Consider the following 13,976-nt stretch of genomic DNA (forward strand, 5'->3'; position numbering starts at 1 on the left):
GTATGGCTTTATAGAATCATTGACTTACTATATTTATTTAAGATTTGCATCATGAAGTATTTTACTGAAGAATGAATTACAGTGTATTTAAGACTAAATTGTTCAAGTTGGTATTAGAGTAAAGAAGATAAACTAGCCCGAGAGGAACAGCAGGTGAGGGCGGAGGTAAGTAGAGAGTCAGGGAGAGGGTCTACAAAGAGGTTCATGGGGAATTTGAAGGTCCAGCTATCCTCCCACAAAAGCGGTGCCCACTAGCAGGCCTCGGCCCCTCAGTGAGCTCCTTGTCCCTGAGGTTTCCCCGCAGACAGGCCCACACCACCACCTAGTGGTAGGAATGTGGTGATGCATCATTTTGGACCTCTATTTCTCACATAAGACCGTGGACCCTGACAGCAAGACCTGGGAAACTAACTATTGCTGTGAGTCAGAAGACACGATCTATGTGCCAGGAGCAAAGCTGGTACTGAATCTCCCACAAGCCCCTGCTGGCACCGGAGACCATAGGGAAGTGAAGTGAGTTTAGCAGGGAAGGACCTCAGGCCTCCTTTAAAAGGCAGGGTGGATAAACCCTGAGGGTCGAGGGCCGTGCTGATTTTGGGAAAAATCGAGGATCTGAGTAAGCAGGTATCGATCACAGGGGAAAGTGTGTTATTGAGAGCCAGAGAGGCCCGGATCATCAGGCCTGTCCCTGTCTCTGCGCAGGACATGATGGGATTCCGTGCTTCTCCCCAGACGTGAGACATGGGCTACTGTGCCTAGCAAATACAAACAAGGTTCTTCCTTGCTGTTGCCAGTGGGTGGTGATAGGTCCATGGATGCTTGTAGGGTTACAGGGACTCCAAGTCCATGGTGTTGGCCTTGTTCTGGGACCTCCAAGAATGGGAGGTCATTCTTCAGGGGGCTACCCCTGAGGTTCCAATCGCCCATAAGGCTGTGAGCCTCCTCATCCGGAGAAAGAGGGAGTCAGAGAGGGAGGAAGAAAGGAAAGGCATGTGGAAGGAAGGGGAGAGGAGAGGGAAAAGCTGCCTGAGACCCTGGCTTGGGCCTGTGTGAGGCACAGATGCTGCAGCACAAAGAGCTTACACAAATAAGCAGGTACACCACGCACACTTGGGATACTCTGAAATACTTTGATGTCCCCCAAGCCCCAACAGAGTCTACGTTTTGAGTACAGGAGGGGTTCAGACAACTTCCAGGGTATCCTCAGTTAAAAACCACAGTGCCGTCCTCAGTGCAAATTGTCCTGGAGTCTTGGGAGGAACCTGAGGAGTACAGACCCCATTCTGACGTCTACCTGTCCCAAGGTCAAAATGAGGGCTTGGGAGACAGAGAGTTCCTGTGATCTTGTCAATCAGGGCTTGGATTGTCAGCCATAGCCAGGTGAGGTTCTCTGTAGCCTGATGTTTGGAGCTACTAAGGTCCCTTGAGTATCTTTTGAGGCAGGAATTGGGAGACTTTAGGGGGGCAGTGTCAGGTAGGGGATACCAGGAGACCCATGAATCAGACAAGGTACTGACATTTGTATCTGTGGAGCTACAGGGAATTGCTTGTACCAAACGAATACACCGATTCCTGTGATGATGATGGTGGTAGCAATGGCGATGATGATGATAACTTCTGTCCGCACTGCAGTTGGGGGCTTATCAGGGACCTTAGTGACTGGCAAGTCCTCTGTCTTCTGTCTGTCTGCGGCTAGATGTGGAGCAGAGATGTGACCGAGAATTGCTTTGCATAATGAATCCCCTCTGGTATCATTCTACCTTTGTGCCTCTCCCACCCTTCAATGCTGCTGCCACGATTCCTGTAGAAGTGGGAAAGGGCTGTGCAGGAGGTTGGGGAGCTATGGGTGGGGCTCCAGCTATGTGGCCTGAGAGGGAACACTGTGAAGGGAATTGGAGATCATGAATAGCTTCCAGCCCTTAGCTTCTTCCTGGTCTTGGGGTTCTACCAGAGACAAATGATCAGGTTTGGGGATAGCAGCTGTGATGTACCTCCAAATTATATTGGAAGGAATTCTGATGTTACCTCATCTCCTATTGGCTCATAGGGCTGTGTTGGATTGAACTGGTGTGAGAGACCAGAGGGAGTGGAGCCCAGAGGAACTATACAGGGAAGGGAGGGGGGGGCAGTAGGTTTAGACACGTAGGGTCCTTGTTTGTGTGTGGAAGCAGATGGAGCCAGAACTCAGTTGTGAGGGGCTCCTCTCTTCCCATGCTTACCCACTCACTTCCTAGCACACAACTCACCATTAACAATCAGGTTGAAGTTTTTGAACTCTGCCTGGAATCCACGCAGCTTCCACCAGTACTCCCCTGAGTGTTTGCCCTGAGCATCTGTGATCACCAGCTGGGCCTGGCCTCCTTGAATATGAAGCTGCCATGAATCCTTAGAGTAGTTTCCTGGAGGCGTTTGATTGAAGATGATGCTAGTCTTTTTACTGGTAACCAACTCAATGGTGACGTCTCTGAGATTGTTGGAGATATTACAGGCCATCACCACGCGGCTGCCTCTGTTTACAGATACTTCATGCTCAGTGCAACAAGGTTTGTCCCAGACTGTGAAGAGAGCACACTCTTTAGGCTGCATGTTCTTTGACACCCCTGCTAATGCTCCGACATTGAGCCCAGACACCGTTACTGCTCCATCATCAGCTACTCTCAGAGTTGGTTCAACTCAACCTCCTTCAGCAGCTTCCACCATATTGGGTCTGTGAAGTCAAGATCACCACCTGGGCCCGGACTTGGTCGGACCTGCCTACCATGAGGCTAGTAAAACTCCGACTTACCATGGTTATAGGCATTCAGGGAGGCTGCCAGTAGAAGGAGGGCCCAGAGCATTCTGGGAAACAGGCCAGAGGATGTTACAGAGTAGGCCAGCATGGCTCATTCCTAGGATGGGCCTCAGGAGACAATTGTTCTGGTCACTGTCTTTTGTTGTTGTTGTTGGACACTATATAGAGGAAGGTGAAAAAAGGGGTCAGAAGTTCCCAAAGCAGCTGCACGAAAATAGCACCAGACTGAGAGGAGCTATGCAGCCCAATATCCTCCTGCCCACCCATTCCCAGATTCCTGAACTTGTGCAGAGCCCTCAGCCACTAGTGAAGCCCCTCCACCTGCCCTCACATTTGGTAAGGAGTGTGGGTCTGGCTGAGGTGAAACAATGAGCCAAGGCAGCCAGGAGACAGGCACACTGACTGGCTGGCTGTACACTTCTTTCTCTGAGCTTACAGCAAACCAAGCAAACCAGGCAAACCGCCCGAGTTGTACTTTGTACGGAAACAGGGTCATGTTTCAGTTTTGTCACATTGGCTTGTGACCTGTGAACCGTCTCTCTACTGTATAGCAAGCAGCTCCTGTTCCAATGCACATTGCCTGCCTGTCAGAGCTGCCTTGCTCTCTCTGGTGGCTCTCTCTGCTGTTCTCACACCCACCCTGCCTGTCCTGTTCAGCCACCCTCACACTGAGCACCACAGCTTATAGGATGTGGCCTGTGTAGTGCCACAATGGCTGTCTTGTATCAGAGAGGCCACGCATCTGGGAGCTGTTCAGTCCACTAGGCTCAACAGTCCCAGTCTGGTGCTGACGGCCTGGAGGATTGCTACTTGTCTTCAGTCTATGTTGAAATCCTGAGGAAGTAGGTTCTAATGTTGGTGAGGGACGGCAGCAGCAGGCTAGATGACCTTTCCAGTGAGTGTGAGGGCAAGCAGGCAAAAACCCAAAACTTCCTTCTTCCCTTTCCTGTTATCTGGGCACCAGAAGGTGCCACTCACATTTAGGGTGATTCTTCTTGCTTCAGATAATCTGAGGTCAAGAAAACCCCACACAGAAGTGCCCAGCAGCTGTGTTTTAGTTGACTCCAGGTGTGGTCAAGTGGACAACCAAGATTAGCTTCCATGGTAATTCATGCCAGCAGAGGTGAGACACTGTCAAACCCACCCCTACCTTCCAGCCAAGCAGCCTGCCCGTTGCCTTCTTGCTTAAACCCAAGCTCTGTCTACTTGCCCGATTGCCTATTACTTTTATACTATACATTTTAAAAGAACAAGTTGTTATGTTTCTTCTGTTTGCCATAAGACAGGCTGTGAGCTGTTTTCAGCAGGTAGACATTTTCTCCTATGCCTCAGAGTCAACCCAGCTGACTCTGTCTTATGGAAGAGGCAACTCCAGGTCCCTGGACATGCAAGCTGCATCTCGCACCATTCCTCACAGGCTTGATGTATAGTTCCCAGCAGAGGATCGACACCCTCCTACACATCCTTCTTACTAGTGCAGCCTCTGTGGTATATGTAGACCCTGCTCAAGGGGTCCTGGGATGTTGGCTGGCAATAAAAGTGAAGGCTCTGCCAAACACTGACACTTCCTGTTAGGGACGTCATCTGCCAGAGACAGCATAACCCAACTTCACCTATAGTTTACTGCCTCTTCTATAAATATGTAATAACCTGTTTTCCAGCTCCTCCCACCTTCCACCACCCTAAACACAAACACATTTGTGCTCATGCATGTGCACATACATGTGTGCATATACATGCACCTAAATATTATGTTGGAGGAGGGTAAGACAGTAGAAGTGAGCAACCATGACGATGTCATCAGCTCTGTGTTTCCCACAGGCCTGATGCATGCTATGCACACAGTAGGCACTCAGACAAGTGTGTCTGGACCCACTGAGATGTAGGAAGGGACCCTGTCCGCCTCGCTGAAGCCTCACAGACTTGAACATGGAGCACGGCTCTGCTCTCTGGGACATTAGCCAGTAGCTCCTCAGGAAAGTGTGGTCATTGCCCCGTGGGAGCCTAGTCTATACTCCCATGCTGGAGCTAGGCCAGTCAAAGGTCGGTCTTGGTCCTCATCTGGACTCAGGTGACATGGAAAATTAGCAGCTTCAGCTGAAAGAGTGTTTACATAATGCCTACTGTTCCACTGCTGAAGTTAAGACCGGGACACCCATGGAAAGTGAAAGACAGTCTGGGCTGGGCCTCGAAGTGGGAGCAAGGTCCAGCAGTCCTGGGAGGCTGGTGTTCTTTAGCCTTGGGGACTCAGCACTCTGGGGGAGACAGGAATCTCTCAGCTACCATTGAGTGTGAGAGGACTTCCATTCCCTAAAAGAGTCTCCCTGTTGGCTCTTAGGAAGCCCCTGAAAGATTCTACCATACTTTATACCCCACATCCTAATTACCCCACGGCCGTTTCACCTCACTATTTGAACCTATCTTCCCGTTGTTTCCTCACTTCAGGAAACACATCTGTGCAGTCCCCTCCAGATGCCACAAAACATTCTCATTCCAAGGCACCCCAAATCCTCCTGAAAAGCTGGAACTGACACTTTCATGGTGGCCTCCATAGGAAGCTGGAATTGTTTATCAAGAGTGCTGCCCAGGTTCCAGGATTCTTGATCGCCCAAAGCCAAGACCGTCCTCCGACTTCAGACCCCAATCATCCACGGCTCATCTCATGCTCTCCATGAGGTCATCACAGTGAGAGCCCCAGATGGTTCAATGCTCATCTCTCTTACTCTCAGGTACCTCTGCTTGGAGTGGTGCTATGGCTTTGTTATGGTCACTATGGTTCTCTGGTCGGTCAGGCACCACAGTCAAGTGACTAAGTGAAAACCACAGTATGGTGAAACCCCACAGTAGACCAAGATTCCTTCCCAGAAGGACTGAAGGTATGGGTCCCAGCTTCTTGTTCCTGGCCTCATTAAAGCTGGGCAGGTTGCCCTGACTTTAAGGTGACCTTTGGTTTGCCCTGTGGACACAAGTGCCCGGTGGACTGAGATTGGCTACCAGAGAAAATGGCAAGCATTGAGCTGTCCCTTGGGACACTTCCCAGTTCTTAAAGCTGTTTCTGAAATTGGATGGCTAGCCCCTCTTTCTCTCCGGTAGCCTAACTTCGCCTCTCTTAGCAACCCAGTTAGAAATGGATTTGGGAGCAGCCCAGTCAAGGGGGTAGAAGAAACATCAATCCATCAGTCTTTCCCTCTCTGAGCCCTGGGCCCCTTCATACAGAGGAGTTTTGTCTTCACCAGAACCCCAGACAACATTATAGTCTATGCTTTTCTTCTTTGGGTGTTTTGGACCTTCTGTCTGAGAATCACAGGTAGATACTCTCTTTCCACCAGGTCAGATGGATCCTCTGGGCTCTAAGAGGCCTGTGTTTGAGTTCACCCTCCAGTGTGCATATTCTGCCATTTGTCCCTTGTCAGCCCTGACCTTCTGAGAGTCTAGCTCCAGCTCAGCCCAGAGAGTGGCACCCTGGGTCATGGCATACAGATGTCAGTGACCGGGCTCTCTGGATTTTGAGAGCCGGCACTCACAGCAGACCCGGCCAATGGCCTCAAGTCTGGCCTGTGGCTATGTCCACCTCCAGCACTGTGTACTTCCCTTTCTGAGAAAAAACAGGGAAACAATGAGGACTTGGGAAAGAAAAGGAGGATCGAGAATTCCAGCACAGTTAACGTTTGGTTTTTTTTTTGAAAGATTACTTATACAGAGACAATATTCCTTTATATGAAATATTTCCAAGTAAAAAATGTTTTAAAATAATTAATTGGCTGTGGCAGTGGCACACAGTTTTAATCCCAATAGTTGGGACACAAGCTGGTAGACCTCTGTGAGTTCAAAGCCAGTTTGGTTTGCATAACAAGGGCTAAGCCAGCCAAGGCTACACAGGGAGACCCTACCTCCAAAGACAAAAAACAAGCAAACAAACACAAACAAAAACAAATCCCTCTCTACTGGATCTCAAAAAATCAAAAACCAAACCAAGCCAAAAACTTAAACTAGCAATGAAAATGCTCAAGGCCTGAGCTAAGAATGTCCTTGGTGTGACTGCCTGATACTTTCTAGGGCTCAAACCCACAAGACCATTGCCCTCCGTTTACAATAATGGTACCTTACCTTCTTGAACCTGTGATGCAGGGTTTACCTGTCTAGTGTCCCTCAGAAACATCATTTCAATATCATTTAACTTTCTTTGTTTTACAAGATAAGGGTTCTCTGTGTAGCCCTGGCTATCCTGGAACTCACTCTGTAGACCCCGCTGTTGAACTCACAGATATCCTCCTGCCTCCGCCTCTCCAGTGCTAGGATTACACTCAGTATCACTTAGTTTAAAAAAAAAAAGAAAGAAAGAACTAGGGCTGGAGAGATGGCTCAGTGGGTAAGAACACTGACTGTTCTTCCAAAGGTCCCGAGTTCAAATCCCAGTAACCACATGGTGGCTCACAACCATCGGTAATGAGATCTTTTTTTTTTTTTTTAAAAGATTCATTTATTTATTATATGTAAGTACACTGTAGCTGTCTTCAGACCAATCCAGAAGAGGGAGTCAGATCTTGTTAAGGATGGTTGTGAGCCACCATGTGGTTGCTGGGATTTGAACTCTGAACCTTCGGAAGAGCAGTCGGGTGCTCTTACCCACTGAGCCATCTCACCAGCCCTGGTAATGAGATCTTAAGACCTCTTGTGGTGTTTCTGAAGACAGCTACAGTGTTCTTTTTTTTTTTTTTTTAAAGGCTTGTTTATTTATTTTTTGGTATATGAGTGTTTTGCCTGCATGTATGTGCACCACACACATGCCTGGTGGCCTCAGAGGTCAGAAAAGAAAGGAGAAGAGGAGAGGAGAGGAGAGGAGAGGAGAGGAGAGGAGAGGAGAGGAGAGGAGAAGAGACAATTCCTTGGAACTGGAGTCATGGACAGCTGTGAGCAGCCATGTGTGTACTGGGAACTGAACCTGTATCCATAACGCCCTTAACCTGTGAGGTAGTGCTTTAGTCCCAGCATTTAAATTTCCTTCCTCTTCTTTTTCTCTGGAGCTGAGGACCGAACCCAGGGCCCACCACTGAGCTAAATTCCCAATCCCTTAAATTTCTTAATAAGCCTTTGAAGGCAATACCTTCAAAACACACCAAAATCCTATACATGCCTATTTTAAATACAACAAAGTGTGATTTCCTTTGAGGGGAACAACACCAGCTTCTCCCCCTTGGCCTCTCACCCTAAGGGGATGGCACAAGACTCCTGGGTATGTCTTACTCTTTTCCTGAAATTCTTTCTTTCTATTAACCCCTGTCCTTGAATCAGTCTATATTTAAAATGTCTTTTAAGGTCTGGTGAGGTAAATAAAGGTAGTTGCCTCAAAATGATGAATGCCAGGGGTCCATCCCCAGAAACATTGTAAAGGCCTAAAGAGAAGACAGACTCCATAAAGTTGACCTCTGACCTCCATATTTGTGTACACATACAAGCACACGTGCACGCCCACACACATCCACGCCCACACACACTCTCTCTCTCACACACATTTTTAATGTCTTTTTCCGGGTGTAGTTGCACCTGGCTTTAATCCTAGCACTCTGGAGGAACAGACAGCAGAAAATAACAAAGAAGATAGGGCTGTCTGCCAAGCTGCTGAAAGCCCTGCTGCCAAGTCTAACTGCTGGGTTTGATCCTTCGGATCTACGGAGCTGAAGGAGACAAACTTGAAGTTTGATTCTCCACAGCTAGTGTGGCTCTGGCTTTTCTCCAGAGTCCTAGCTGCTCCATATCATGTCCTAACACGAGAGTTCTCAGCCTTCTTCCAGCGGACTTGGGTTATGTGCCACCCTTGTGAGGGTGAGATCCTCAAGAGGGAGAAGATGGCATTATTTCTCTTTCAGGCCTCTATTTTGTCTGTGGACCCAGATCCCAGCCACCTTGTCTCTCAGGCCCTGGGAACTTCTGGGTTTTTCCCAGCTATAACAGGACCTCTTTACTTAAGTCAACAGAATGACCAGAAGTAGGCTGAATCTGTGTCCACCTTGCTTGCATCTGTGTTCTTTTGGCTCCAGCTCATGATCAGCTCTGCATATAAGTATGGCAGTTACTCAAGGAGCCTTTGTCTAACGCCCATGAACTCCTCATGGCTGAGGAGACAAAGAACGGGAGTCTCTGAAGCATCTGTTGGCTTTCGTAGTGTCATGTTCCAGATCCCCCCGAAATGCATGAAAAGTCTCTAGTCATTGTTCTTAGTTTGCAGTGATCCAGGGTGTCAGAATAACATTCTCACAGATCCCTTAACACAGTCACCCCAGCAGGAGGAGCCACCTTTTCGGAACCCCATTATCCCTCAACCAGGACTTATTGGCAGCACCCTATCAGAACTGAGATAGTGATCAACCAGACTACGCTGTGACCAGGACTTCTTAACGATGTAGACCCTTCCCACTCCTCTATTTAAGCCCAAAGCTCATGTTAGTACCTTAAAGATGGGTTGACAGACTTTGTTGCCATTCTTGCCCAAGGACTGTGTGGGTTAAGTCCCTTCCCTGTATTTTTATTTGATTCCTTAGGGGAGATCTCTGTTTCAGGACTCAGCTGGCACAGCCAACATGGTATGTCACCTTTCTGACACTCCCTTCCCAATGCCTTTGCTGGATCTCCTGATGGAAATGATGCCATGACCTATGTCCACCAGTTATGAGTGCTGAGCCCCAAAGGAGATAGAAGCAGATCTGACCCCATCCCATGCAACACAATGGCCTTCAGCTCAGCTGGGAGTTGCATGCATGGAGCCTCAAGGATTTTGCAGAAGAAAGTCACAAGAAGAACCTTCAACCCCACAGCCAGACGTTGGCTTCTACTTATGTTAAGATGAGACCCAAACAACAGGACCCACACAGGTCACTGACTGAGCATAACATAGAGTCTTGATTCTCTGAGTGACCAGCCTCAGAAATTCACCCGTGTCAACTGCAGCTCACCTGTGTGCACCAAATCCCTCCCCCTGGCTTACGTACTCATGATCAGATGACAAGAAAGAATGCTCTGTTCTCTTCTTCCCATTCAGTTCACACCGAAGAACCCAGCTGCTGCACCTGCTCCTCCTGGAGCTTGGTGGGAGGCACCTGGAGAGACACAGATCCACTCTGCTCCTGATGTCCAGGGTGCCTGGACACTCCTCAGCCTCACCTTTACTCTGGACAAATCACTGAGACACAGGCATCCAATAAACAGAGGGTCCCAGAGAGGCTGCAGCCAGGGACACCCTGCCTGAGGGTCTCACCCCACATGCTTTAGAGCCCCAACACTCTGGGTGCCACCTCCCCTCCAGTTCTCACCTGCATGTGTGCTCCAGCTTCTTACCTGCTTCTCTGGCAATGAACTCTGGTGTAGCCCTTGCTGAGCTCATCCTGACCTGAGGGCGTGTCAGGGAGGAGGCGGTCCAAGTACCACCCGTTCTCATACCCAAGGGACTGCATTAATCCAGGAAGAAAACAAACTTCGGGAAAGAGTGTCATTTGCAGGAACTACCCTGAGTCCACACAACAGTGATGAGTTTCTGAGTGACTCCTTCATTAAAACATTTTAATTGAAAGCGGCTTTTAGCTACTTGCCTTAGGAGCACGGGAAGAAAGTCTAGGCTTTTCCTAGGCTAGTCATGGCTGCGGTCAGTGTTTGATTCAGGGCTCAGGGACTGCTCATTTAGGGGGACTTGTCTCCCTGCATGGGACATCACAGGCAAGAAGACTCTGGGCAACCACACAGGGAAAGGCAGGAGCCTAGTGCCCACACTGGACACAGTGCATGGGCTCCACATTCACAGGGTTCCCAGATATCCCTAGTGCCAACGTTAGAGAGAGGATCAGATAACCATGATCCCATGATTGTAGTATCCCTCCGGCAAGGCTTAGGCTACCAGACCGGAGGTAGGGGTCCTTGGGATGGTGGGGCAAGGATGTCCTGTGGTAAGGAATCTTGAAGGGCAGCTAAAGGTTCCGTGTCTCACCCCAAACATTAAAACACCTTTGTTGTCTCAGTGAAAACTCACCGTGAAAGTGAAACTAGGTGATTTGTTTTGAAACCACAAGGCAGGGACAACAACATTACAAGTCTTTCCCAGTGACAGTTCCAACTCTGAGGTCAGTGTCTACAGGTGATGATGCAGCTTAGCCTTCTGGAGAGTCTGTGTGCAAAAATCCCACCCCGGTGTGTACACGGTCTCAGTGTGTATACAGTCCTGCTGTGGTCTCACTGGCAGACACAGCTGCTTGTGTCCTAGCTCCACTAGGAGTCACCTTCTGCACATTCTCTGATCAGAAGTTGTGACATCTCCTGTCTCACCCACAGAGTTTTCAGAGATTTATGCTCCAAGGTCACTCTCAATTTCCTCAGCAGGATCTGCTGAGAATTTAGGAGTGCTGGGTATCTATTTCCTGTTGTCCTCTGTCCTCTGTGGCTTAATCCTATTTTTAATTTCTCTCTCTCTCTTTCTCTCCCTCTCTCCCCCCTCTCTCTCTCTTCCCCCTCTCTCCCCCTCCCTCCTTCTTCCCCTCCCTCCCATCTTCTCCCCTCCCCTTTGTGTGTGTGTGTCCTACCTTAGGCACTATTCACAGTTTTGAAGCAGGGTCTTTTGTTGGCCTGGCTTTCACCAGGTATGCCAGTGAGTCTGAGAGAGCGGTACCTCCTCAGTGCTGGAATTATAACTGTGCACATCATACTCAGCTTTTAATTTTTTTTTTTTACACTGGTTCTGGGGATCAAACTTGGGCCCTCATTTTTGCAAAGCCATTGCTTTACCTACAGAGACATCTCTTCAATCCATCCCTTTGTCTTTCATGCTTTTGGGGTTTCATGAATGATTCTGTGGTCACACAGCGTCATCTGTAGAGATAGATGGCTCATGTCCTCGGGCCATATATGTGTTCTCTTCTTGGGAAGCTGAGTTTTCAGATGTCTCCATATCCTGGTAGCCAACTAGCCTATTTGGATTGACGAGCCAACAGCGATGGGGGAGGGGAAATGAGGTGAGTAGAGTGTTAGTGAAGCCTTGAGGGTGGAGCAGGAGGAAAGATGTGCATAGGGCAGAGGTAGGGGTCAGATTGCAGCTTAGGTCTCTGCTGTCAGGAGCTTGGTCTTGAGGATCATTTTACTTTGGGGTCTGATGTCCTCACATCTGTAAAATATCCCGTGAGGTAAAACACCAGCCTGAATGAGAAAGCCTGGCTTTGACCCTAAAGAAGAGACTCCAGGCTGTGACTGCCCTGGAAGCACAGCAGAGGCAGGTCATCTGGACCAATGGACAGCCAGAAGGCACCACAGAGTGGTCCTTCTCCTAGGACACAAGTGACAAGCTGTGTCCAGACCCAGGGTCAATGACCCTGCTGGCCCTGACCCCCAGAACAGCAGGAGGAGCATGCACTGTCCTAGAATCTACTTACTGTCTTCTCATGCTAATGACAGAGTCGCTGTTCGTCTCTGTGTGGGGGTGATCTCATGGGCACACTGGGACAACTCATGTACGCCATCATACAGGGACGCATGGCCCAGAGCACGTTCCTGCCCGAGTGGCAGAACTGTTCACTGTGCTGGTGGTGAGTTTGAGGTCCCATGACACAGAACGCAGTACAGTGTAGGTGCAGACATGTTTCTTGGGACTAGCTTCCTACTCTATGAGGACAAACCTGTGTGAGGGCAGGCAGCATCTGTCCAGGTGTCCTTTGAAGGTTCCTACAAGAATTCTATGTCCTGAGCGACTTCTGTCTTTGACCTTGACAGAGAGGACCAGGATAGGGAGCACCGTGGGACTGGCATTCACTAATCCCCAACAGACAGAACCTGGAAAGACAGGAGCCATAGGGGTGGGAAGAGTGGAGACCTCTGACTCAGTTTCCTTCTGGGATTCCTGTAGCTTCAGGGGACAGAGGGACTTCGTGGTCTTGGAAGCTTCCCCTTTTCAGTAGAGGTTCAGAAATTACTTTTAATGGAGCTTCCTGCATCAGCACCTGTGACTGGTTGAGGAAACACATGACAAGCTTCAGAGACCAGGACACATAGGGCCCTGAGCCTAAGTGTGCAAGGAGACCGGGAGCTAATGGGCTACAACAAGACCCGTGGCTGTCATCATTCGATTTGATTACCTTTAGAATGACCGTGAATCACCTCTCCATATGTCTATGCCAGTATTTCCACAAACATTTAACTGAGGAGGATGTGGGTAGCAGCACCCTATGGGCTGGGATTAGAATTCCAAATTGAACAGCAAGACAAGTGTGGTGGCCTACACCTTGCATCCCAGCACTTGGGAGGCAGAGGCAGGTGAAACTCTGTGAGTTCAAGGCCAGCCTGTTCTACACAGTGAGTTCCAGGACACCAGGGATACACAGAGAAACCTTGTCTTGAAAAACCAAAAAAGGAAAAGAGACAGCGAGCTGAGCTGAGCACCGGCCCTGGGTTTTTCTGTCTCCTGAGAGAACACGACGTTTCCAGTTGCTTCAAGGTTTTGCCACCAGGCCTTCCCCACTGATAGAGCCTGTCCTCAAACTCAGACAAAGCAACCCCTTCTTCCTTAAGCTGCCTGGATCGGCTTACTTTGACCTGACAAGGCTTTCTGCATCTGGTCACAGGCTGGAGCCTCAGAAACACCATGAGGCTGACTCTGGAGGACACAGGCACCACCACTGCTCTCAGCTTTCATTCGGGTTCCAGTGTGTGAGAATTCTGGTAGATTTTTATGTTTTTAACAACTGTATTTCCTGAGTTGGGGCTCAGGAGTCTGCTGAAGAGAGGCCCCCAGGGAATCCCAAGATTCTCTATGATCTGATTGTCTCATCATTTATTTAAAGATTAGTAGCTAGGATAGAGTATGGACATCTAGTGTTCAGTGACAGGGCTCAGCTCATAAAAGCATTTGCCTGATGACTTGAATTTGATTTTTGGAATCTGTAAAAGTCAGATGTGGTGCACGTATCTGCCATCTGGGCACTCTTAGCACCGCTGAGGTAGAGACTAGAGAATTGTTTGGATACTAATGGGTTTGGATAGTTAATCTGCAACATATACCATAGTAGCAGAATCAAGAGAGATTCTGCCTGAAAACAAGGTGAAAGGCAATAACTGATTCCCAAAATGCACCTCTGCCCTCCATAATGCACCCTGGCATGTACATACACACTCATGCACAACAATGATAATAAAATAATAATAAATTAAAAATAAA

The 13,976-nt window shown here is 48.8% G+C and overlaps 1 protein-coding gene across 4 annotated transcripts; it reads right to left on the minus strand.

The window, feature by feature from the left end:
- Window positions 1-4: 4 nt before the first annotated feature.
- Sectm1b (secreted and transmembrane 1B) lies at window positions 5-10,167 on the minus strand. 4 transcript variants are annotated; one of them, NM_026907.3, is made up of 5 exons: window positions 10,099-10,151; window positions 9,778-9,885; window positions 2,786-2,949; window positions 2,247-2,555; window positions 5-1,692 (listed from the first exon to the last, which is right to left on the minus strand). In NM_026907.3, exons 3-5 carry the CDS (start codon window positions 2,877-2,879, stop codon window positions 1,457-1,459), a joined length of 639 nt encoding a protein of 212 aa, NP_081183.3. In that variant the 5' UTR covers window positions 2,880-2,949; window positions 9,778-9,885; window positions 10,099-10,151; the 3' UTR covers window positions 5-1,456. The 4 variants fall into 4 exon arrangements, with proteins under 4 accessions (NP_081183.3, XP_006533916.1, XP_006533917.1 ...); XM_006533853.4 differs by having other exon boundaries at window positions 8-1,692; window positions 10,124-10,167; XM_006533854.1 differs by having other exon boundaries at window positions 8-1,692; window positions 9,778-9,968; window positions 10,099-10,122.
- Between the last annotated feature and the right edge of the window lie 3,809 nt (window positions 10,168-13,976).

Source organism: Mus musculus, chromosome 11 (assembly GCF_000001635.26).
Source record: "Mus musculus strain C57BL/6J chromosome 11, GRCm38.p6 C57BL/6J".
Classification (NCBI taxonomy): domain Eukaryota; kingdom Metazoa; phylum Chordata; class Mammalia; order Rodentia; family Muridae; genus Mus; species Mus musculus.